The sequence below is a fragment of the Cygnus atratus genome, chromosome 10 (genome assembly GCF_013377495.2).
Source record: "Cygnus atratus isolate AKBS03 ecotype Queensland, Australia chromosome 10, CAtr_DNAZoo_HiC_assembly, whole genome shotgun sequence".
In the NCBI taxonomy this organism is placed as follows: domain Eukaryota; kingdom Metazoa; phylum Chordata; class Aves; order Anseriformes; family Anatidae; genus Cygnus; species Cygnus atratus.
The window spans coordinates 15612013-15636479 of record NC_066371.1 but is presented as its reverse complement, the minus strand read 5'-3'; the positions used below and the strand labels follow the sequence as shown (position 1 = coordinate 15636479).

The 24467-nt window shown below is 62.7% G+C and overlaps 3 protein-coding genes across 6 annotated transcripts in view; 2 read left to right on the top strand and 1 right to left on the bottom strand.

Moving 5' to 3' along the window:
- Positions 1-6987, top strand: part of TEX264 (testis expressed 264, ER-phagy receptor) — a 28038-nt gene extending 21051 nt beyond the window's left edge. For all 4 annotated transcript variants that reach the window (XM_035571838.2, XM_035571840.2, XM_050712823.1 and 1 more), the window contains 2 exons: positions 1365-1536; positions 6164-6987. In XM_035571838.2, the coding sequence (XP_035427731.1) occupies positions 1365-1536; positions 6164-6477 (486 nt within the window). In that variant the 3' untranslated portion in view covers positions 6478-6987. The remainder of the gene's footprint in view (positions 1-1364; positions 1537-6163) is intronic.
- Positions 6988-11629: 4642 nt separating this feature from the next.
- On the top strand, positions 11630-18189 carry GRM2 (glutamate metabotropic receptor 2). The gene is made up of 5 exons (XM_035571834.1): positions 11630-12127; positions 14552-15389; positions 16178-17241; positions 17566-17740; positions 18045-18189. Exons 1-5 carry the CDS (start codon positions 11630-11632, stop codon positions 18116-18118), a joined length of 2649 nt encoding a protein of 882 aa, XP_035427727.1. The 3' UTR covers positions 18119-18189.
- An 837-nt stretch (positions 18190-19026) lies between these two features.
- Positions 19027-22465, bottom strand: RRP9 (ribosomal RNA processing 9, U3 small nucleolar RNA binding protein). Its single transcript, XM_050712822.1, has 15 exons — positions 22380-22465; positions 22136-22218; positions 21935-22071; positions 21773-21855; positions 21633-21674; positions 21427-21553; positions 21059-21183; positions 20698-20790; positions 20376-20476; positions 20135-20269; positions 19883-19945; positions 19661-19806; positions 19468-19547; positions 19309-19382; positions 19027-19204 (listed from the first exon to the last, which is right to left on the bottom strand). Exons 1-15 carry the CDS (start codon positions 22437-22439, stop codon positions 19069-19071), a joined length of 1485 nt encoding a protein of 494 aa, XP_050568779.1. The 5' UTR covers positions 22440-22465; the 3' UTR covers positions 19027-19068.
- Between the last annotated feature and the right edge of the window lie 2002 nt (positions 22466-24467).

Genomic DNA, 24467 nt, shown 5'->3' with positions numbered 1-24467 from the left:
TGGCAGCCCTGCCCTAGCACTGCAGAGCATCCTCACCTCTCTCCCGGACCTCTCACAAGCAGCTGTGCGCCAGGATTCCTGCGCTTCAAGTGCGTGGCAGGGACAGTGGTCGTGCTTGAAGGGCGTCCCTGCTCTTGCTGTACAACTGGGAGGGCAGTGACAGCAGCCTAGGTGAACTGTAGGGAAAGGCTGTGCATCAGATCCCAAAGCGTGCTTTGGGAAGTCAGCTTGGGATGTCCTGATGCCTGCCCACTGCCCTGAGGTTTTAGGTCTGTTGGAAAATGAATTCAGGGAAAGTCTCCTTGCTCTGAGTTCTTTTGAATTGTTCCCGTCTGCATTAAGGGGAGCGGGGGGGCAGCTGGATGCATCCAAAAAACCTGTGAATCTTGGAGATATCCGTCTCGGGTATGTGTTGCAGTTACCTAAAATAGCACAACAAGCTGAAGTGGGGCTTGTGGTTGGTGGAGCAAGGGGCAGAGCGGCAGGGAGGATTCTTGCCTGGCTTGTTGCTTAAAAAGCAGGAGTGAGATGAGCCGCCCCTGCTCCGCTGCTAAAAACAGCCTGGCTTGCTTTTATTTAACCCGGTGTTGGTCTGCGTGTGTTTGCGTTTCACCTGCCTGCAAGTGGGAGCTCTGGGCTCGGGGGGTGGGATGCCAGCCCACGCTGCTGGCGTCGGTAGCGCAGCATCCTCCTGGGGGCACAGTGAAATGGGGGTTCCACGGCACTCCGCAGGGCCCCTGGCTCCCAAAATAAAGGTCCTGGGTGTCCTGAGGAGGGGAAAGGCAGAGAAAAAGAGCAAATATGAAAGGGATGCTCTCGCTTCTCACCCAGCATGAGGCAGCCTGCCCTCTGCCACAGGGCAGCATGGAGCCTGGCAGGAGGCTGGGTTGCAGGGAGGGTGAGGCAGAGGAGGAGGGAGGCTGAAATGCCACGGCTTTGTCTCCAACTCCCCCTGCCCTCATGCTCCTGAAAGGAGCTGCTTGAGCTGACGGTTCTGGATTATATTAATTAGCAGAGAAGCGCTCCGCCTGCTGTAGGTCCGTGCCGAGAGGCGGGGACGGGATGTGGCAGGGGATGGGATGTGGCAGGGTCTGCCCGAGGCAGCTGCGGGCGCCCCAAAACCCCCCGATACGCTTGCCCCCTGGGCCTGTGCCCTGGCCCCACTTCAGCCTGCGGCAGTGGGTCTGGGGCAAGCCAGATTGCCGCCGCTGCCAAAACCACCTCGAAGCCCTGGGGGGGCCGTGGGGGGCAGCGAGAGCCCTGGCTCCTGCCCGTTGTGGAGGTCGGGCCCAAAGGGAGTTCACTGAGACTGGGGCTGGGCTGGGTGAGCCGAGGCTGATGCCCAGGCTGCCTCTGTCTTTCAGGAGAGGAAGCTGTGCGCCCACCCCCGGCTCGAGATCTACAAGGAAGACCGCATCTATTTTGTGTGTCCCCTTGCCCGCCAAGGAGACTTCTACGTGCCCGAGATGAAGGAGCTGGAGAGGAAGAGCAGGGCAGTGGCAGCTGAGGCCGAAGACGCGCAGACAGACATCACAGGTACCGTGGCTCGTGTCTTCCTGCGGCTGGCAGCAGCCCACCTGAGGCGGGGGTCCCAGCGCCCCGATGCTCTTGTGGAGCAGGAGGAAGCAGGGGCCGCGCCGCGTCCTCCCAGTGCCTGCCCAGGGCTCGGCAAACCTCTTCCCGTCACCTGGACTGATGTGGCAGAGCTTGACCTAACCCTGGGGGGGGCACGCCGTGCCTTGGGGAGCACGCGGTCCCGCCCGTGGCAGGGGTCAGAGCTGCTCTCAGCGCGGCCGCAGGGCCGGCGCCAGTCCGCAGTTGTGAAAGCAGAGCTGGGTACCGAAGCTTTTGGTTGCAGCTGGGCTTGTTTTTCTCCTTGTCACATACATCTTTCTTGAGCTCATCTTCATCTGTTACATGTTGGGATTGTGAAGAACTTAAATACCAGGTTTCTGTAGCTGGTGGCGGAGTTGCCCGCTAGCATCTGCTTGGAGAGATCTGTTGGAGCCTGAGTGTATTTATACAGGAAGGGACCACAATCGCTGTAGGCGCGGAACAGCAGTGCTATAGTAACCCAAAATGCTAGCTGCCGCGGTCAGCCCACGTGCTCACATGGCTGCGAGATGCGGAGCCGTGCGATGGCTGCGGCAGGCGGGTGGGGAGGGCTCCTGCCCTCGGCGGGCTCCGCTGGGCCCCCACGCGTGCCTAACGGGCATGAAAAAAACATGACCGCGTGCGGTGGCCGGAGCACGCCTCGCTACCTCGGGGGCGGTTTGGTAATTTTTTTTACACGTCTTCGGTTTTGGATCACTTTAATTCTTAATCGCATTTGCCGTAAAAGCAAGCCTGGGAATTGCTTTCCGAGAGCTCTGTCCATTTAGCACTGAAATTAAGAGCCTAATTGGAGCGGCTTCCCAGCGCTTCGAGTCCTGGTATTTTCAGGGCACTCGCCCTGCTCTCCGCCGTTCTATCTGCGCTGTGGCTGCAGTGACTGCTCTGCGTGACAGCCCGGCTTTGCCACGTCCCCAAACGTGCCACGTCCTCCCGGCACCTGCCCGCAGCCCTGTGCCAGGCTGGCTGTATGGTGGGGTCACGGCTGCACGTGTGACGACGTGTCCCGGTGCACAGCGCAGTGCTGAGCCCTTGGCTTGCTCCCTAGCCAGCACTGAGCCCACAGGTGCTCCTCGGGGTTTGCAGCCCCCTTGCCGCACGCCCTCGGCAGAACCGATGCATCCAAAAGCTCCTTGAGGTGTGCGGCTCCTGCGATCGTCCCTTTCTGCAGGGCTAGCCTCTGAGATGGGGGCCTGGAGCAACCCTGCTCATGGGTTTGGGGGTACTGGGAAAATCCTGGGGGTTTTTGGTGCCTCCTGGTGCTGCCTGTCACTGCTGGATCCGCTTTGCTCCTCTGGGGCTGGAGCGGTCCTGCAGCACTGCAGAGCCAGGACAGAGGTGCGGCAGGCTCTGCTGTTTGTCCTCGCCTTTCGGCCGGTGCCATACCGAAGTGAGCGCCTTGCACGTGCAAGAAAAGCTTCGGTTTGTTTTCTTGGATGTGCACGGCCTGGCCTTGGAGTGGGGGAAGGTGAATCTCTGACACCTCGCCTTTCTTCACGTTTGGGCTCATCCTGCAAAGTGCTGGGTGCCTCTGGCTTGGGGCAAAAGCAGTGACTGTTAACACACGTGGGGAATGAGCCGGGCAGCGTGGCCGCCTCTGCAGCAGCTCTGTCCCTTCTTTGCCATCATCAGGGTCATCGGAAAGACGGGAAGCATTTTTTGATGGCAGCTGATGGCTCTCCAGGGGCCAGTGTCAATCACGATTAGTTGTTTTCTACTTAATTATTTTCTGAGGCTTTAGCGCCAGGGTTGTGCTCAATGGCGTGCTCTCCAGCACGGCCCTGCCACGGTGTGTGGACGGGAAGGCAAACAAGAGCAGCCTCTTGCCAGGGGCCTCCTGGCACAGGCACCGGCAGTTTCGAAGCACGTGGCCTTGGCTGGGGTCTCAGGGCTGCTTCTCCTGGCCCGAGCCCGGCCAGCAGCCCGCTCTGGAGAGGAATTCCTCCAGCCTGGGCCGTGCGTGCTGGTCCCAAAGCGGAGGTAGCCTCACCTGCGCGATGCCCCGCACCCCAGGGGATGCTGTCCCTGCCGGGGACCATGCTCACCCCCAGAGATCCGTCCGAGGAAGCCGTGGACTGAGGTCGCCTGCCCCTTCCCTACCAGTGACGGTTCCTGTTCTTGCCCCACGTGCCAGGGCTGGCCCCATCCTGTGCAGAGGAGAACAGGGCTGCGGAAACGGGCGGGTGTGCCAGCTGAGGCAACTCAAACATGATCAGAAGTGACAGAGCGGGGAAAAAAGTGCCTGGCTGAAGGGAAGCGTGGCTATTTATTGTAGCCCTCAGAGCGGGGCTGGGACGAGGCTGCTGGGGGCAAGGGCAGATGTCTTCTGCAGTGCCGGCTCGTAGCAGAGTGCCGGCAGCTGTAGGTCGCCTTTATCCATCTTCAGCATCCCGAGCCAGTGCCTGTCTCCTCCGGTACGGTGTGGTGTCTGCGTGTACACAACAGCTCCCGGCCAAAGCTGCCCCCCTTGGTGCAGGGTGGGCGTTGTGCAGCCAGGGGAGGATGTGGCAGGACTGGGTGCCCCCTGCTTTATGAGGGATGTGGGGTGGACACAAACAATGCAGCTGGAGCCCTGGTGCCGCGGTGCCACTGTGCCTTGCCATGGGCCATGATGGGAGTGTGTCTGGGCGACCTCAGGTCACTGATGTTATGCCAGGTCTTTAGCCAGATTTGATTTTTTTTTTTTTTTTGAGGTAGAGACCTGCAGAAGCCTTGGTTGGCCCCAGGAGCTCTCAGGCTTCACACAGAAAGAGAAGGGAGCTGCTGCTGTGCTGTATCCTGTGAGGATGGGAGCCCAGCCACCGGGCTGCACATCCCACCTGGCCCCATGGCTTCACCCGTTTCCTTCACATCTAATCCCTAGCCCCAAGAGCCTGTGGTGGGCCCTGCACGCCTTCCTCTTGGTCAACCCCAGTGTGTCCCAGCTGCCAGTGATGCCAACGGGAGCCCCTGCTGCAACGAGGTCCCCGGCCTCCCTCAACGGCCGCCCCTTGCTGTCGGTGCTCAGCGCCCCCCTCCCCAGCCGCCGTGGCTGCTCGTCGCATCCCAGAGCGTGGCAGGATCTGGGGAGCAGGTTTGTCCCGTGGGAGCTGGGGCTGCCGCTGCCTTCTTTCTCCCGCACCCTTTTCCTTCCCAGAGGCTCCCCGCTGACCCCGTGCCTGGCCAGGGGTGTTCCGGTGAGCACCTCCCCAGGATCCTGCCGAACACCTCTTGTAACTCGAAGGAAATGCAGTTCTTGTGCTGAGACACTCCAGGAGGTGTTGGCATAGGCACTGCATGGGGACGACGCTCCTTCCACCTCTCGGGCAGGCATCACCGTGCTGGGCTGTTAATAATCACCAGTAAATATTGCGTATAACTGATGTAAAACAGGAGGCCAGGCGTTCCACGTTTTAGGCCTCAATTATCCCCAGTTTTCACTGAAAAGGATCATTTCTCCGCATAAAGCAGGCACCCGCATGGCTCCTCTGCGGGGTGGCACCGCGCAATGTCCCTATGCAGTCCCCGCTGCTCCCCGTCCTGCTGCTGGCACCGGGCACCCTGGCGGCTCGGGAAGATGGGGACAGGTCCTGCCCTGGGCTGGGTGACCTCTGTGCCGAGTGGCGAGGTCCCCGTGCCCTCACTGGTGCCGTTCTGCTGCCCGCTGCTGAGAGGCAGGAGGGTGAAGATGGAGAGGGGAAGCAGGGGGCAGCGGAGGCAGCACCAGCCGCTGGAGGGATGGGCTGCTGCTGCTGGCCGGCGCTCGCCGCTGTTGTCATAATTAACAACGTGAATCCGTGATGTCATAATTAACAATGATTAATGTTTTACAGGACGGCTTTGTCTCCCAGCTGGTTGCTCTGGCAACAGCACTCAGCTGCCGGTCTCAATCTGACACCCTTGTCTCGTTGTCAACTCTTTAATTGTGTTGTTGGCCGAGCTAATGAGATGGTGACATGGGGAGAGCTGGTGGAACGGGGCGCGTGGGTGCCTGTTCCCAGTCTCCAGGCTCCCCCATCCTGCTCGTGGCCACCCCAGGCCACCCCCTGAGGTGAAGGCTCCGGGTGCCCAGGGCACAGCACCTCCACCCCTCTGCTTCCATGGGGCATGCAGGGCAGGCTGGCTCGCCCAGTGGCAAGAAGGACCTGGGGCAAGAAGGACGGACACGTACTACAGTGCCTGGGGCAGGCAGCAGGGAGGCACGTGGCCACCTCCTCCCAGCCCTGCCCCTGCTGCACTGTCCCCTTGCGACCAGGTGGCCTCCCTGGGTTTGCCAGGTCTGGGGGTGCATGTGGGGCTGGCACACAGCTGGGCTTGTTTTCACAAGCTGGTTTGTGCTTTGCTGTCAGGGAGCTGCTCGAGTCCGGCCGTAAGGAAGCGGCCGCCACCGACCCATCGCGGGCTGTGTGCGCTTGCCTGGGCCCTGTGGCTTTTTGGCAAACCGCAAGACCACAAGCTGTGGCCTGGCACTGTGCTGGGGACTCCGAGTTCCTGGTGGCTTCGGAGGCTGTGGCACCCAACCGTCCTCTGCTCCCCGGAGCATTCACGCCTTCTCCTTCTCTCTCCGTTCCAGGGGCTGACACCATGAGCGAGGCCAGCTCCATCAGCATCGAGGCCACAACTGACAGCAGAGACACCTCGGTGGCCACCTCGATCCTGCTGCCCTTCCCAGCTGGCCGGGGCCGGGAGGAGGCCGACAACCGCAGTGAGCACAGCTACAGCGAGTCCGGAGCCAGCGGCTCCTCCTTCGAGGAGCTGGACCTGGAGGGCGCTGGGGACGGGGAGGGTGCTCTGGGGCTGCTGCCCGTCACGGCCTACACAGAAAGCCAGGAGGTCTCAGACAAGTGGACCAAGGAGCCCATTGCTGCCGAGCGAGGAGAAGAGTAAAGCAGAGGCCTGGGCCCCCCCCGCCTTTGTGGGGGGACCCGAGCCAGCTGGCTGCCTCTCCCGCCTCCTTCCTCTCCAGCCACGAGATTCGAGTCGCTGAGCCCTCCTGGGACCGTAGCCCTCGTGGGACGGGGGTGTGAGTGGGTCAGGGGCTGCTGGCTTGGTGGTTCCCCTGCGGCGCTTGGGTGCGCGGGGTAGGTGCGGGCCGGGGCAGCGAAATGTGTTTGCTGTTCGTGTGTCTCTAGGTGCATTGCAAGTTCTTCGCAGGCATCTCCAGGGGGGGATTGCGCAGGTCCCTCCCCTTCTCTCCTGGTGCCCCTCTCACCCACGGCTTCTCTCTGCCACGCAGATGTGTGTTCTCTAGCACGAAAGAGCAATGAGTAGGGTTGGTTGGTTTTGTTCCCCTCTTCTCTTTCCCTTGCTGAAAATGGAAATGTCCGGTATAAAACTGTCCTGGACCTGCCACGGGTGCTTCTGGGGTCTATAATAAAGTGGATGCTTTTCCTCTGCGCTGGCCGGTGGCTTTCCTGACTGCCTTGCACCGCCGTGCTGTCCCTGCCGGGCAGGGGGCTGCCCCCAGCTGTCCTACACCCCTGCGCGAGGCAGCGTGGGGATGCTCCGAGCTCTGGCAATACCCCACGGCCCCACTGATCACCTGCACTCCCTGTCCTGGCTGCGGGGACCGTCCCTGCTGCTGCCAGCTGCGCCCCGAGCAGGGAAGCCCAGAGGCCACGTGGAGCTGGGCCGGGTCCATGGGGAGGGAAGTGGTGGCCGGGAGGGCTGGGGCATGGCCAAGCTGTGTCTCCTCCTGGCTCCATCGTCCCTTCACGCCGCTCTTTAGCCACACGCTCTCACCTGCATCGTGCCCCTTCCTGTCCAGCGGGACCCGGGTGCACGCAGCACCCCCAGGCACGCCGGTGCCAGCCATGGGGTGCCCCTGGGCATGCAGCCCGGCGCCAGGGGTACAGGGCAAGGGGCAGGGGGCCTGGCTGTCCCCCTGTGCAGAGACGTGTCCTCCCTGGCTTCAAAAGGTCACGATTAGTCCTCAGCCAGTGATTGACATGAGATTGTTCATAAATATTTTGTGCTCTGAGTGATAAAATATTAAACTCCTCCAGCCCACATGGAAAAATATTGCTCTTCCCGGTGTTTATCTTTGTTGCCGGTTATTACAAAACAGCCAAGCCCCCTGAAATATTTATGCCTGGCTGAGTCTCCGTGGGGGCTGGAGCCAGACAGCAGAGCCTAACACCACTTGCCCCCTAACCCCAATGAAGATGGGGGCCGGGGAGGCTGAGCCATCTCCCCCTGCTGCCAGAAATGCCAGAGCAGCAGCAGCTGGGAGGCGCCAGAGGGGACGTACCCCTGGCTGGGACGTGGCTGGTGCTGGGTGCTGGCACTGCATGAGCCTCGTGCCAGGCCCCGTGTGCCAAGGCTGGGATGTGGAAGCTCTGCTGAGGGGCAGCACCCCTTGGCATATCTCCACACCCCTGTCTCTCTGCCCCGCCACGGCCGCTGGTGTCGGGGGTCCTCCTGGCCGAGGCACCGTCCTGCCGCTGGTGCCCTGCTCCATCCGTGCATCTGGTGCTGGAAGGAGCCAGGTCTTGATGTCGCAGGAGACCTGAGGGAGGGCCTTGCTGTGGAGGTGCCAGGTTATGCCCTCCCGTTCCTGGTTATCCTCCTGGATCAGGACTGCTGGGGCTGGGGGACGGCATGGGGGCTGACCTTGCTGCAATGCAGCACAGCAGCGGGCAGTGGGGGAGCTGAGGCATGGGGCGGTGACCGGGTGGCTTGAGGCAGTGCGGGGACTGTCAGCGCCCCAGCAGCCACCCCAAGCCTGTTCCTGTGTCACCCCCATCACCCTCATCCTGTCCCTGGGTCTCGGCTCTCGGGGACAGCGGGGTTCCCAGCGCGGGACTGATGGGGACGCGGCACAGCAGGACGCTGGGTGGCTGAACAGGTCCGGGAAGAATTTGGGCAAATGGTGGAGGCCGGCGGGGAGCTGAAACCCTACATGAAGACCCCGGAGCTCTCTGCATCCCGGCTCGGAGGAGGCCGCCCGGGGAGCATCTCCCAGAGCTGAGGGGTGGGGAGCACGGGGCCACAACGGGGCAACGGCGGGGCCTCCCCAGGGCACCCGGCGGTGGCTGCGGGGCCGAGGCAGGGGTCGGGACCCCCTGCTCGGGCCGGGGGCGGGCGGGGGGCGCAGGGGCCGAGCTGCGGTGCTGCCCGCTCTGCCCGCCTCTGTGCCCCGCGGGGCGCCGCTGCCCGGGGCCGGGCCGGGGCGGGGGCCGGGGGCGGAGCGGCTCCGCTGGGATGGGGCTGGCGGAGTGTCAGAGGCGGCGGCGGGAGGCGGGCGGCAGCCGCGGCTCCGGAGACAGCAGCGGCACCGGCACCGGCTCCTCCCGGCTCAGCCCGCCGGGCCCAGGTAAGAGCCGCGGACCCCGCGCCCGCTCCCAGCCCATCCCCGTGGCCTCGGGCCGCGCCGTGACCCGGCGGAGCCCCCTGCCCTCTCCCCCCCCGAAAAGCGATGCCCGGACACCCCCAGAGCCGTCGGGGCCGCGGCACCGCGGTCGGTGCCCGCAGCCGGCAGCGCCGTGCCGGTGCCGGGGCTCCCGGGGCGGCGGGAGGGGAGCAGAGCCGGGGCACCGGCACCGCGCCGGGGGGCTCCGGGAGCTTCCCTGAGAGCCCGGGGAAAGCTCCGGGGGCGCCGTGCCCAGCCGGGGCATGCCCGCGGCCCCCAGCGGAGGGACAGCTCCGGCAGGTGCGGGGTCAGCCCCTGCTCGCCCCCCGCTCGCCCCACACCGCTGTGGGACCCTGCGCGCCCCTCGGGCCCTGCTCTGGCTCTGCCAGGTGGAGGCGGCCAGCCTCCGGCACGCTTTGGGACGCCCGGCTGCATGGGGAAAGCTGGGGACGCCACGTCCTCGCCCGAGCACGGGGCGTGGGGCAGGGGCGCCCTCACCTCCTGAAGCTGTGCCCCTCTTCTTGCAAGCCCTCCCCACGCTCCCAGCTCCCCACCGCTCCCCCCGGCTGGACAAGGGGAGCCAAGTGGCTGCGGTGGTGGGGAGTAAGCACCTGGGCCCCGTGGGGCCAGCGGGGGACCCCGAGGGCGGCGGGGATGCAGGTGCTTCCAGGCCACATCAGCCAGCTCCCAGTGGGGCACACACACGTGTGCACTCATACATACGCCTTCCGAAGCGGCCACACAGCACGCGTGTGCTGCAGCGTCTGACCTTTGCACGCGCACACGCGGCGTGCTCACCCCTATGGACGTGCGCACTGCACGGGCCTGTTACCAGCACGATGCTGGCATGAGCACGCTCACAGCACTGTGAGGCAAATGCACGGCACCCCTGCACGGGTGTGCATGCATCGTGCCCCACACGGGTGTGCAAGCCTGTGTGCAGCGTGTGCCCGTGCAGCTGCGCGCGCCTTGCTGCAGCGTGTCCCCTGGCCTGCACACCCACAATTGCACACCTGCCCGCAGGAGAGCCCCATGCAGTGGCCGTGCCACTGGGTGCAGGGCTGCAAAGCTGCGCACACACGTGCACGCCATCGTGGGCCGGACATGCATCCTCTCCGGGAGGTGAGGCAGGGGCAGGGGTCCCCCCTCGCTGTCCTGAGGGGCCTGTGTGCCGGACCAGCCACCCCATGCCCCCGTTACCCCTGTCCCTGCGTGTGTGGGTGTCAGGGAGCTCTTGGGGGGGTGGGGGGCAAGAGCTCTGTGGGGGGGCACAGGACAGACTGCACGTCGTAAACACTGCTAATTGCTGATGATTTCGGGAGGGTAGGCTGCGAGCAGCTGGGAGCTGGCAGGAGCCTTCCCACTGCACTACGGCCGTCGGGATGGACGTGGCTCTGCCCTGCCAGGTGCTTCACAGCACCCAGATGTGAAGCATCCGGGTGTTCCCAAGGGGCTGTCCCTCCCCCAGCACAATGTCAGCCCAACAGAGCAGCTCCAGGGAGGGCCACGGGTATCACCAGCTCCCTGACGGAGCTCACTGTGCTTGGGGAGCATCTTTTCAGGAGAGCTGAAGGTGCCCTTCCTCTGATGGCTCTCACCAGGTGCCCCAGAAGAGCCGGAGCCACCTGGGGTCCAGGGCTGCTGGGGTGGGGGTGTCCCCTTCTTTCACAGCCCCCAAAAGCCCGGCCCTGCGGGATTCCAGCAGCCGACTTTAAATAGGAAACGAATCCCTTGCATGGTTTGGGAAGAGACAACTCATCTCTGAGGGGACCTCATTTACTGCCAAAAAAAGGCCTGTCTGTTGCAAAAGACTTTGATTCCCCAGCTCCTCCGTGGTTTATGCAGAAGGAGCCAGCAAACCTGCCTCTTACTTTTACTGAAATCTCTGAATTTAGTGTACGGGGAAGGAAGGGGCGGTGGTGAGAGAACAGCCTTGAGCTCCGCAGACTGGAGCCAGCCCCGTGCCTCCGCCCTGCGCTTTGTGCTTGGTGCCCAGTGGGGACGGGGCTCAGGGGGCTCAGGGGGGCTGGATGTCCCCCAGGTCCCTCGCATGTGGGACAGAGCAGCCGTCCCCAGCCAGGCAGGTGGCGCTGGGGTCTGGGGGCTCTGCTCAGAGCCAGCGTCGGGTCTGCCTCTGTCCCTGCCCTGGAAGATGCCCCTGCCCCTGGGCAACGTCCCTGGATCCTTTCCCAAAGCTCTCCCCTGCCGGGCTGTGCTGCTTGGAGCTGCTGCAGGAGCTGGCTCCCTGCCTCCCTGCACGTGCCAACTCATCCTGGGGAGCTGGGCAGCCGGATCGGCCCCTGCGTGTCTGCCTGCATCTGTGTCACTCGCTGGTGTCCTGCAAGTCCTGGGTCACTGCTGGAGCTGTCACATCTGCTCAGCTCTCCCTTCCATGGGCTGCGAGGGGCTCCCTCCTGGGGGGAACCTGGGCTGGTGGGGCATCTTGGGGCCAGGGACACGAGATGATACTGCCCAAGTGTCCGGCTCAGCTGCCTCAAGTGTCCCCTCTCAGCTTGAGTGCTGCGTGGGGGGACGATCTCGGCTCACCCCATGGCACCCCTTTGCTTTTCCAGGCACCAAGGGCTCTGCCAGGGCAGCACAACCCCCTGCCATCACCACGCTGTGTCATCCCTGCACCCGATGGCTGGGGCCCGGCTGCCCCCCCCTTGACGCCTGGCACCGTGTGACATGGGGCACATGGGTCCCCAGCTGGTGCCATCACACCCCATGGAGGTCCCCTTTGCTGCCTGGTTCTGGCTGATGCATCTGGCCTCCTGCCTGGCTGCCGTGCATGGCCCCACCAGCAAGAAGGAGATCAGCACCGAGGGGGACCTGGTCATAGGGGGGCTCTTCCCCATCCACGAGAAAGGAGTGGGCAGTGAAGACTGTGGCAAAATCAACGAGCACCGGGGCATCCAGCGCCTCGAGGCCATGCTCTTTGCACTGGACGAGATCAACAAGGACCCGAGCATCCTGCCAGGAGTGAGGCTGGGCGCCCACATCCTCGACACCTGCTCCAAGGACACCTACGCCCTCGAGCAGTCACTCGACTTTGTCCGTGCGTCGCTGACCAGGGTGGATGGCTCCGAGCACATCTGTCCTGACGGCTCCTACGCTGTGCATGATGATGTGCCCATGGCCATCACCGGCGTCATTGGGGGCTCCTACAGCGACGTTTCCATCCAGGTACCCCGCACAAGATGGGTCTGGGCTGTGGGTAGGAGTGGCAGGAGGGCACGACCTGGCTGCAGAGCTGCCCAGCCTCACTGGCCAGAGACCTCCTGGAGCCAGGGAGCCCAGAGCCCATCCCACCCCTGGGCTTGGTGCCTGTTTCCCTGCCGGGCTCTGCCAGGGGGGCCCATATCTGCTAAGGAAAGCCTCCATCTCCACCTGCATGGGGCTAGGGTGGGTGCAGGCACTCCCTCGTACGCCAGCCCTGTCACATCCCTGGCAGCGGCAGGGGAGCTTCAGCTCTTCAGGTGGGAGCCCCTTCTCTGTGGTGGTCCCAGCCCGGCCCGGCCATCATGCAGGGGTCTGCATCCATGTTGGTGGCTGTCCCTCCACGGGGACAGTGCTTTATTTGCCCCAGGCTCCGCAGCAGCATGCGGGGGCTTCTCAGCCCAGGATGACCTCGATGAGCAGGTCCACATCCTTGGCACAGCCGCTGGCCACCATCCCTTGCGCCCGGCGGCGCGCGTGCTCCCGCCAGCGGGCCTGGATAGTGCGGGCGGCCTCCTGGCAGCGCTTGTACTTGGCCCGGGCTGCCCACGCTCGCACCTGAGCCTGCAGCAGGACGCTGGCCCGCTCCATCCTGATGTAGTCCACCAGCACCTGCAGGCGCTGCTGCTCCTGCTGCTGGCTGGCCGCCTTCTGCCACCAGGCCTGGATGCGCCGGGCGCTGGTGTCTGCCACCAGCAGTGCCCGCCGCACCAGCTGCCCACGCCACCAGGCCTGGATGGCCATAGCTGCGGCGGTGTGAGGCTCCACCTGCAGGGACAGGGCACGGGTGGCCTCAGTGACAGCACTCGGGATGGGCGAGGATGTGGCTCCGTGGCCCAGGATGGGCAATCAGGACTGAATGGGACTTGGGGCATGTCTCTCCAGCTGACGCTTGGGAGGGGAACGTGTGGGTAATTGGAAAAGGCCCCCAGAGCCATGGGGTTGGTCTTGGGAAAGCCGCAAGGTCCTGGGAGGGGGTGTCCCTGAGTCCCTGCTGCTGGGGATGGGGACCTGGGCAGAGATGGGTCACTCCCGGGGGGGAGGGCGGCACAGGATCAGGCAATGTCTGGATGTCCCAGCCCCTCTTCACAAGCACAGCCTGGGGTGGGGGTGTTTGGGCACCCTGTCCCCGCACGGGGCTGCCCTGAAGCCAGCTCACCTGTAGCGCCATGGGTCCTGGCCCCAGCAGGGTGGGCACGCAGTTGGGTGCAGGATGCCTGTGGGGGGGGGGCCTCCTGATGTCAGAATGGCCACGGTGTCCCTGGGCAGGGGGCAGGGGGACTCCATTCTGGTGCACGGGGGGTGCTGGACGGTGCCAGGCCCCCTGTGTCCCTGCGGCCATGGCACAGCACTGCCACGCTCTGGGGCCTTCTTGCCATTAGGGCGATTTGCCACTAAAAACGTTTGTCCACATTAATTAAGCAGCATCTCCTGCAAGGGAAGCAGAGCCGTGTGTGGCTCCCCCCCCCCCCCCCCCCCCCCCCCGCTGCTGCAGGAGAGCTGGGGCTTTTAACGGCCTCATTAGCAGGACTCTTGCTCCTTTGAAGATAAGGAGGGGAAGGAAGCGGCTGCAGCAGCGGCAGGCAATTGTGGGTGCCGGTCCCTTGGGGCTTGGGGGCAATGGCACCCCCCCGTCCCCTCTCCCACCCCCCTGGCCCCCCTCCCCTGTGGATGCCGTCCTTGTGCTGCAGGCGCCAACTTTGTCCTGCCGGACGAGCAGCGCTCAGGTCGCCCGCGGTGGAGTTTCTGCTTTTGTCATGAATCCATTTCCTCCCTGCCCTGAACCTCAGAGGGGAGCACATGAAATATTAAAATAATAATAACAAAAAATAATAATAAGTGAGCGGAGGCTGCAAGCAGTGGGAACACACAGGGATTTCTGAGGGAGAAACCTCTGCGAGAAAACGACCCCAGGTCCCTGTGCCAGGCACCAAGAGCTGGCCACAGCTAGGCTCATCCACCCCGCAGCCCATGGAGACCCTGGCCATGCCTGGGACCTCCCTGCCACCTTCTCCATCCTGCCCTCAGCAGGGCCAGGCTGTGCTGGGCAGTGGGCACAAGTTGCAGCCCAGGGAATAGCAGAGGAGAACGTGTGCATTACGCCCCAGCCCTGGGGTGGCCATGCTTCCCTGTGCTCCAGCGCAAGGCTGGGGGTCTGGGTGACCCGTGGTATGGGCACGTCTGTCCTGCCTGCTGCCAGCTGATTGCCTCCTTCCCACTCCTTCCCAGCCTCCAGGGGTTGCCTGTCAACCGCTTGCTTTTGTCTAGGAGCTGTGGGTACAGCCGGCTGTGGCCACCCACCACCCACGGTGCCAGGTCAGGGGCTCCCAGGGGCAGTCCTTTGTGGGACCACGTCCCCACTTGCCACACTCCCCTCTCTCCTCCATGCAGGTCGCCAACCTGCTGCGGCTCTTCCAGATCCCGCAGATCAGCTATGCCTCCACCAGTGCCAAGCTGAGTGACAAGTCCCGCTACGACTACTTTGCCCGCACCGTTCCACCTGACTTCTACCAAGCCAAAGCCATGTCAGAGATCCTCCGCTTTTTCAACTGGACCTACGTCTCCACCGTCGCCTCAGAGGGTGACTACGGTGAGACGGGCATTGAGGCCTTCGAGCAAGAAGCTCGCATGCGCAACATCTGCATCGCCACCTCGGAGAAGGTGGGACGCTCCATGAACAAGAAGACCTATGACGGTGTGGTCCGGGCACTGCTGCAGAAGCCCAATGCCAGAGTGGTTGTGCTCTTCACCCGGAGCGAGGACGCTCGGGAGCTGCTGGCAGCTGCCCACAGAGCCAACGTCTCCTTCATGTGGGTGGCCAGCGATGGGTGGGGAGCCCTGGAGAGTGTGGTGGCAGGGAGCGAAGCGGTGGCAGAGGGAGCGATCACCATCGAGCTGGCAGCATACCCCATCCAGGAGTTTGCTGCCTACTTCCTCAACCTCCACCCCTACAACAACAGCCGAAATCCCTGGTTTCGGGAGTTTTGGGAGCAAAAGTTCAAGTGCAGCTTCCACACTCCGGACTGTAGCCGGTACTCCCTAAAGACGGGCAAGTTTGAGCCGGAGTCCAAGATCACCTTTGTGGTCAACGCGGTCTATGCTATGGCTCACTCGCTTCACAACATGCACCAGGCACTGTGCCCCAACACCACCAAGCTCTGCGACTCCATGAAGCCCGTCAACGGCAAGAGGTTCTACAAGGACTTTATGCTCAATGTTAACTTTGATGGTGAGTCCAGAGGTGGAGATGGGGCTTGGCTGCACAGCTGGATAGGTGGAGGGGCAGGGAAGAGCAAGCAATCGCAATCGTACACTAACCCTCCAACTTCTGTGGCCTGCCTGCACCTGGGAGTCCCCGTGCCGTGGGCTGTGGTTGTCCAGGATGCTAACAGCTCCACTGCTGCCCTTTGTAGGCAACCCAGGCCTTCTGTCCCCATGTGCAGCAGAGCTGGCAACCAACTCCATTCTGCTAGGGCTGTGTGGGACCAGCTACAGCAGGGCCCACCAAGTACGTGTCCTTGGAGACCTCAGTCGAGCTCTGTGCTTTTTCACATCTCAGAGACTAAACTGGAGGGAGGGAGGCCCTTGATCAGGAGCCCACAGATCAGGGGTGGATCAGAAACATCTCCTCCGTGGTGGGCTGAGCCCGGCTACCCATGTACCATTCAGAGCCATGGAGGTTTAGGAGTGCAGCAACCTTGCACTGCAGTGCAGAGCCCTCTCCCCTCCCTGCCGCCTACCCTCGCTTTGCCCTGCAGCACTGGCCAGAGGCTGCCAAGTGTGGAGAGATCGTTCTCCACCATTGCTTTCAGGATCCCAAAGCGTGCACAGGCAGCAGTTACTGCTGCATTATGGGCATGAAGGCATGGGGCGGGTTGGAAATTGGCTCTTGGCTGTGGTTGGGCTGCGCCTCTTCAATACACCCCTACCTACACGCCGGGATTGAGCATGCTCCTGCCCCATGGAGTGACCAAGCAGTGGTCTCCAAGCAGTGACCATCTCCCTTTCTTCTCCCAGCTCCGTTCAGGCCAACAGACACAGAAAGTGTTGTTCGATTTGACCGCTACGGCGACGGGATCGGACGCTACAATATCTTCAACTACCACCACAGAGACGGGCGGTATCGGTACCAGAAGGTGGGCTACTGGGCAGAGGGGCTCATCCTCAACACCAGCCTCATCCCCTGGGCAGAGACAGCCGTCCCCGTGTCCCAGTGCAGTGACCCCTGCAAGAAGAATGAGATAAAGAGCATGCAGCCCGGGGACATATGCTGCTGGATCTGCATCCCCTGCCAGCCCTACGAGTACCTGCTGGATGAGTTCACCTGCATGGACTGCGGTCTCGGTTACTGGCCCAACGAGACCCTGAACGGCTGCTATGAGTTGCCCCAAGAGTATATCCGCTGGAGAGATGTCTGGGCCATTGGTCCCGTCACTATCTCTTGCTTGGGTTTTATCTCCACTCTGTTTGTTTTTGGAGTCTTCATAAAGAACAACGACACCCCTATTGTGAAGGCCTCTGGGCGGGAACTTTGCTATATTCTCCTGACCGGCGTCCTCATGTGCTACAGCATGACTTTCATCTTCATCGCCAAGCCTTCCACCGAGGTGTGCACGCTGCGGCGCCTGGGGCTGGGCACATCCTTTGCTGTCTGTTATTCGGCCCTCTTGACCAAGACGAATCGCATTGCCAGGATCTTCAGCGGGGTGAAGGAAGGGGTCCAGCGCCCCCGGTTCATAAGCCCTACGTCACAGGTGGTCATCTGCATGGCCCTCATCTCCTGCCAGCTGATCATTGTCATCATCTGGCTGCTGGTGGAGAGACCCGGCACAGGCAAGGAGACCGAGCCTGACAAGAGGTACATTGTCACCCTCAAGTGCAACAACCGTGACTCTAACATGCTCATTTCGCTCACCTACAACGTCCTCTTGATTGTTCTGTGCACGGTCTATGCTTTCAAGACCAGGAAATGCCCTGAAAACTTCAATGAGGCCAAGTTCATCGGGTTCACCATGTACACGACCTGCATCATCTGGCTGGCCTTCCTGCCCATCTTTTACGTGACCTCTAGTGATTATCGAGTAAGAGCCTGAGTTTTGGGGGCTCCAGCAGGGCCCATCTGGAGCAGTCCTCATGATTTGGGCCCCACAGGGCTGGGAGAGTCTGCAGAAGGGCTGATGAGGGCCCCCCCCGTGCATGCTGCTTCCTGGGCCCAGAGGTCGCAGTGAGGTTGGCTGCACACAGGGTCTTCTGGAGAGGGTCAGCATCCCTGGGGGAGTGGGTGCTGTAGCGAGGGGTGCCTGAAGCAACTCGCTTTGCAGGGTGGTGCGTCCCCACGGGGGCAGGAGCCCCTCAGCAGGACGCTGCTACACCCCTGACACCCACCCCTCCGCTACCGCCTCCAGGTGCAGACCACAACCATGTGCGTCTCAGTGAGCCTCAGTGGCACCGTGGTCCTTGGCTGCCTCTTCACGCCCAAGCTTCACATCATCCTCTTCCAGCCGCAGAAGAACGTGGCCAGCCACCGCGTGGGCACCGCACGGTTCAGCGTCGTGGCTGCCGGCTCCAGCCAGTCCCACGGTGAGCACAGCCGGGCCACAGGGGGGCAGGGGGGCACTCCGGGGAACCTGGGCCGGGGGAGGTAGGGGTGCTGCAGTGCCCACGGATCACCTGCCCTGTCACCAGCCCTCCTCTCCCTCACCGCAAGTGGCTGTGAGCCCCAGAGCTGCCCCCTGGGGGCACAGCACCATCCCATGGGAACACGGCCACCCCAAGGTGGGTGGGGGGCAGCTCCCAGGCACCTGTCATTGCCACACTGGGATGCTCTTAGGTGGGTACTACCTCTGGACCCCACCACACACCTGACCCCTGCCTTCCCGGCCAGGCTCGGCCTCGCAGTACGTGCCCACAGTGTGCAACGGCCGCGAGACGGCGGACTCCACGACATCGTCCTTGTGAAGGTGGGGGGAAGCCGAGTCCCCATCTGTCTGCACCTCGTCCTGGGGGAGCAGTAGCAGCCCCGGTGCTGAGGGCTGGCAGCAGCCAGGAGAGCAAAGCCCCTGCCCCGGCACAAGGCTGCGCTGCGCCACGCTACGCGGTGCCCGTCCCTCACGCCCGTCCCCTGTGCCGAGCCCTGGTGTGAGCCCCAGCTCCCTCGTGCCGAGCCCTGCCACAAGTCACGCTTTGTCTGCCTCCAGCTGTGCTGCACCTTGCCCTTCCTCCACACACAGCCACATCCCAGAGCACGCTGCCCTCACCCACCCTGCTTTCCCCTTTGCACTCTCCCCTTTCATGTCCCCCTCACCCCGAGCCATGCCCCTCGCCAGGCAGAACCCACCCTGAGCAGAGGGGACTGCGCCCTTGGCACAGTTTTACGTTTCCTCCTTGTTTTCACCCTGGGGTTTGCAGGAATCTGGCTGCTGGCACCTGCCCTGGGGTTACCCACCCAAGCAGAGCCAGAGCCCCCCTCCACGCTCCAGTTGCAGGCAGGGGTTGGAGCCCCACAGCAGACGGACAGGAGCACCCCCCAGATGTCCGCTTCATGCCTCGGGGCTGCTGCAGAGCCCAGGAGCAAGTGGGGTGGGGCTCAGACCGAGGGTGGTGAAGGGGGCCCCGGTACTCGAGTCCAACCCCTTTTTAAGAGTAGATTCTTTTCTGTGACCAAGATCGTGTTTTTTTTTTTTTTTTGGTAATTTATGTAAATAAAGTGGGTTTTTGTTGTTTGTTTTAAACGCACTCTTACAGCGCCCAGGTCTGGCTGTGCCAGGCAGAGGGGCACGGGGGCACCTGCACCAGCCAGAGGCAGGGCACAGCCTTGGGGGCTCCCACTGCAGCCCCAGCAGCCCAACCACCCCAGGGAGCAGCACTACAAACAAAGGCTTTAATGAGCAGCACTATCAACAAAGGCTTTAATGAGCAAGATCCTGCAGCTCCCGGGGCCAGGCCCTGTCAGCTGCCACAGAGCTGGGGGCTCCAGCCCTACGCTTCAGGGGGATGATGCAGATGCTGTTCTTGGCTTCTTTGACTCTCCACCACCGGCCCAACCTGCAGATGACACAGGCATCACCCTGCACCTCTCCTGCTCCAGCTGGGGGCTGGGAGGGGGGAGCAGGGTCCAAGTTCTGGAAAATGGTGCATGGTGATAGTACCGGTGCTCCTGCCCAACGCCAGCCACCAGGAAGTCTCCCGTTGCTGAAAACTTCAGGCTGTTGATGAAACCAACCTAGAAATAACAGCATAGGCATCAGCACCATGGTACTGCAGTCAGCCCACACCTCCTACCACTGGGGGACTTGTCACCCCCATACCAGGGGAATGTCACAGAGAGGCTCCAGCTTCCGAAATCCCTCACCACACTTCCACAGCTTCACACTGCCACTGTGTGAACCTGGAACAGAGATGAAATACGTGCATCCTGACACCAGGAAGGGTGCAGGGACCCCCCCCCCCCCAGACCCGCATCCCTCCTGAAGCAAGCCCGGGGCTCCCAGCACCAGGCACCTGTAGCCACAAGGTCACTGTTGCGAAGAGCAGCCACTGCCGACACCCAGTAGGGCTGCTTCAGGTCATGGTCGCCCTGCGTCCCATGCGACTGCCTCACCAGCGCCAGAGGCTTCTTCTTTGCCAGCCCCCACACGGCGACAGAGCTGCGGGGAGCAGGAATGAGGCATGTGGGGGCACAGCCCTGCCTGCCCCTGCACATGCTCCCAGCCCTCTATTCACCCATCATCGGCGCCTGACACCATGTGCTCCTCATTGATGAGCTGGATGCAGTCAATAGAGCCCCTACAAAAAACAAAAACAAACCAGTGACCATGAGCATGCTTTGAGGTTTTATGTATGAAAGAGAGACCCAGGCACACACAGCTCAACAATGTCCCCAGACCACTTGCAGGCTCCCAGTGATGCTGAGCACATCCAGAGGAGTTGCTGGAGCCACCAGCACAAGGCCCCCGCCTCCTACCCCAGACCTACTGATGCCCATAGAAGATGAGTTGTGACTCCTCTGGGATCTTCCAGACCCGCACAGTGCCATCCCGTCCCCCTGAGGTCACACAGCACTCCCGGCTCAGGCTGTCCAGCCCTGTGATGACATCCTGGTGCCCAAAGCTGGTGGGGAACATGATGAGCTGTAGGGGGCACAGCCCTACATCCCTACCCTTCCTCGCTCACATGGGGACAACAGGGTGACATCCATGTCCCAGAGGGGCCTTACAGGGTCTCCACATAAGCATTCTCCGCTGCGTTCCAAACCTTGACAGAGCGGTCATGGGAGGCACTGTACAGCTGGTGCGTGCCCTTCTGGAAGGACAGGCCCTGCGGAGGGACAGATGGACACACAGACACACTGCTGGGTACCTACCACCTGCCCAGCTGTCCCCAAGGGTGCTGGCAGAACTGGCTGTGCCTCACAGGGGACACCCCATGGGTTCCAGGCCCCCACATCCCTAGGCTCAGCATGAGGAAGCAGCACCCCTTGCCTGCCCAGTGGCAGGAGCCTTCCTCCCCATCCTACCGCAGCCAACAGCCCCACTCACCGACACGGCATCACGATGGCCAGTGAACGTATGAAGGCGCTTGCAGGTGGCTGCCTCCCAGACCAGGATCAGCTTGTTCCTGTCTCCTGTAGCCTGGCAGAAAGCAAGGGATGCCCCAAAACCTGCCCAACCATACCCACAGCTCCCACCCCGTGTACTTGGGTGGGCCCAGGGCCCTGCTCTTGATACCAGTGGGGAAAAAGACTGATTCAACCCTGCAACATTCAGCTCAGTAGAAGGAACTGCCCTCCAGCACCCTGAGAAGGGATGTCCCCCAACCCAGAGGCTCAGGAGCACACAAGGACAGGGCCAAGCAGCACTGGGGACAGCATGTGGCAGCACCATCCTCCCATCACCGTACCAGGTACTTGCCGTCCGACGAGATGGCCATGCAGAGAACATGGGCTGTGTGCCCCATGTGCTGCCCTTCTGTGCCTTTCTTCCCCCCGGGCATCACGTATAGCCTCTTCCCGCTCTCCACCTCCCCTGTGGGAACAGGCAGTGCCATCCATCACCCCCAGGAGTGGGAACAAGACACAAAAAGCCCAGAGCAACACAACCAGCTCAGCAGCTGAGCCCTGAAACCAGCAGCCTTGTGCTTTGCAGAGTTCTCTGTCCTCCAGGGAAGGCGCCTCCAGGCAGGGCAGAGCCGAGCCACCTCTACCCGTGGCCCTGCCGCTGCAGGGTGGCAGCCAGCCACAGCCCCCAAGGACAAGCAGAACCACTTGCATTTGATGATGGAGCCATCCTTGGCAGCTGAAAAGATGAACTTGTCATCTGGAGAGATGACCAGGCAGGTGATGGGCTGCTGGTGCCCCCGCAACACTCGGATGCTCAGCGGGTCTGGAGGCTGCACCTGGTGGGAGCACAGCCGTGAGCGAGGCCAGCCCCAGCCGAGGCCCGGGGACACCCGCCGCCACCCACAGCACACTCACCTCCTTGGCAACCAGGCGCTGCAGCCGGCCCTTCTGCTCGAGCTAGGGGGGAACCGCAGGGGGCTCAGGGACCGCTCCCTGGCCGTCCCCTCGCCCCCCGGGGACGGACCCGGAGCCGGGCCGGCGCCCCCCCGGCTCACCACGTCCTCCTTCAGGCGCTCGCCGACAGGGTCCCCGAGGAAGGCGGCGTCCTCCTCTTCCTCCTCCTCCGCCCGCTCCTCCTCTGCACCGGGTGCGCAGCGTCAGCCCCGGGCTGCGCCCGCCCGGCCCCGCTGCCTCCCGGCCACGCCGCCCGCGCTCACCGTGCCGCCGGAGCTGCTCCAGGTACAGCTTGGCCAAGCGCAGCTTCTTCTCCTGCGGCGTCTCCTCCACCTCCTCCTCCTCCTCCTCTTCCTCCTCCCGCCGCCGCCGCCGCTGCTGCTGCCGCCCCGCCGCCGGGCTGCGGGACACGCGTCAGCGCCGGCCCGGCCGGCCCGGCAGCCCCGGGAGCCCCGGGCCCTCACCTCTCCGCCTCCGAGTCGCTGGACACCTCCTCGTCGCGGGGACGGGCGGGCGCCGGACGCGGCTTCCCCCCGGTGCCTGGGCCCTGCGGGACGCAACGGCACCAGCACCGTCAGCGGCGCTAGGGACCGGGATCGGGGCCCGGGCCCGGGCCCGGGCTCGGGCTCCGGGGCTGGGGCTCGGGGCTCGGGGCCGGGGCCGGGCCTGGGCACCGGGGCCGAGACTCGGGCCGGGGACCGCGCTCACCGCCGCCCGCCGCCGCCGCCCCGCCGCGGCCCCGCGCGCCCTCCTGCCCGCCGCCGCCATGCTGCCGCTGCACGTGCGCTCCGCCCCGCCCCAGCCCCAGCCCCGCCCCGCCCGGCAGGGGGCGGTGGCGCCGGGCGAGGAAATGGCGGCGGGGCCGTGCTGCGCGGCAGCCGGGCGGGGCGAGGTCTTCCGTGAGGATTAAAGGGGTAGCTGGACATCAGCTGCCTCACGGGGAAGCGCCGGGTGGTGGCCGTCCTGGCCGCGGTGAGCGCGAAGTGGCTGAGTTTAAAGCCCGTGGGGACGGGGAAGAAGGCGGGCAGCAGGGCTGTAGCCCCGGACCTGAGGGTGCTCAGGGAGCTGGGTGGCGAGCTGCCCTGGGAACCTCCTCCTGAAGACGCAGCTCAGAGCTACCAGTGCCGGTCGCTTCCAAGCGCCACATCCTAAGAGCACAGAAAAGGCAGTTCCCAAAGCCCGCGGCTCAAGCAAGCAGGGCAGGAGGGTGCCTTGGCTGAGCAGGTGAAGCCAGGGATAGAAGGATGGGGGCTTGCTTAATCGCATTAATGATTTCTAAATAAAACAATCGCTATTATTAAAGCCGGGAGTGGAAGAATGGAGGCTTGCTTAATCGCATTAAAAATAGATGTTGCTGAGTGTCTTTGCTTACTACTGTGCAAATTAACCGAAACAAGGAGTCTCGGGGCCCCTCACAGAGGATGTTTCCTGACAAAAATGGGGAACCTGTCTCAAAAACCAGCTGAGACCGACCTTGTGGTTTGGATAAGAGCCAAGGAGCAGCCGAGTCTGTGCAAAGGCAGGGGGTCAACTACTGGTGATGAAGAAGAGTTATCAGCCTTCATCCCCACGACCCCTCGACGACCACCACCAGAAGGCACTGTGCAGGCACAGATGGGAGGAGTTTATGGAAATGACTTCTTGGAGCTAATTTTAATACAAAGTGGGAATAGGTTGTGCATATGTATGGCCGTATTGGGAAACATCACACATATGTAACTCCTTACTGCATATAACCAAGGCAAGTTGCCGCATTAGGGCATGCATGCCTTTGGGAGCTATCCCACATGCGCCCAGCGCTGAAATAAACCACATACCTACTTTATAACTCATTTGCTTTGAGTTGTAGAGTTCTGCCATGAATCACAGGGATCTTCTTCTAGTGCCTAGGTGGCAAAAGAAATTGTATGGCCACAGAAAGTGAGGTTGGGTGACATGGGAGGACTACACAGGTGCTGCTTCCCTTTGTAGGGAAAAAGTCATGCAGAGAAAGCTCAGTTAGAGTTGAAGCTGGCCACTACTGTGGGGAACAATAGAAGAGGCTTCCTAAATATGTTAACATCAAAAGGAGGAGCAGAAATAACATTGGTCCATCACTTGGTGAGGATGATCAGCTTTTGTAGACAAAGCAGAGACGTTTAGTGCCTTCTTTGTCGCTGTCTTCAGCACCAATGAGCACCAACAATGGCTTTGGGACCCCAGCTGCCCTGAGCTGGAGGACCATGGCTGCCTGTCCTCACCTCGACTGCTGTATGTGGTTTTGGGCACCACAACACAAGAAAGACATAAAACTCTTAGAGAACATCCAAAGGAGGACAGTGAAGATGGTGAAGGGTCTGGAGAGCAAAATGCATGAGGAATGATTGAGGTCCCTGGGTTTGCTCAGCTCGGAGTAGAGCAGGCCAAGGGGAGGCCTCATGGCGGCCTGCAGCTCCCTCACGAGGGGAGCGGAGGGGCAGGCACTGAGCTCTGCTCTCTGGGGACAGCGACAGGACCCGAGGGAACGGCATGGAGCTGGGACAGAGGAGGGTCAGGCTGGGTGTTAGGGAAAGGTTCTGCACCCAGAGGGTGGTTGACACTGGGACAGGCTGCCCAGGAAAGCAGACACAGCACCGAGCCTGTCGGAGCTCACAAAGTGTTTGGACAGTGCTCTCAGCCACCGTGTCTGGTGTTCTGGGTGGTCCTGGCAGGAGACAGGAGCTGGACTCGACTCGATGCTGCTCTGACTCCACTCTGGCGTGCCCCCTTCCTGACAGTGAAACTTCCACCCAAGCCTCCAGCTGCACCAGGGCTCAG

What these genes read in the sequence shown, in the direction of transcription:
- GRM2 (XM_035571834.1), top strand. Translation starts at nt 11,630, where the DNA reads ATGGGGCACATGGGTCCCCAGCTGGTGCCATCACACCCCATGGAGGTC. An exon ending in GCTCAATGTTAACTTTGATG is followed by an intron (nt 15,390 to 16,177) that starts GTGAGTCCAGAG and finishes TTCTTCTCCCAG; the next exon opens with CTCCGTTCAGGCCAACAGAC. An exon ending in TGACCTCTAGTGATTATCGA is followed by an intron (nt 17,242 to 17,565) that starts GTAAGAGCCTGA and finishes TACCGCCTCCAG; the next exon opens with GTGCAGACCACAACCATGTG.
- RRP9 (XM_050712822.1), bottom strand. Translation starts at nt 22,439, where the DNA reads ATGGCGGCGGCGGGCAGGAGGGCGCGCGGGGCCGCGGCGGGGCGGCGG. An exon ending in AGCGACTCGGAGGCGGAGAG is followed by an intron (nt 22,072 to 22,135) that starts GTGAGGGCCCGG and finishes CGTGTCCCGCAG; the next exon opens with CCCGGCGGCGGGGCGGCAGC. An exon ending in GTGTCAGGCGCCGATGATGG is followed by an intron (nt 19,807 to 19,882) that starts GTGAATAGAGGG and finishes TGCTCCCCGCAG; the next exon opens with CTCTGTCGCCGTGTGGGGGC.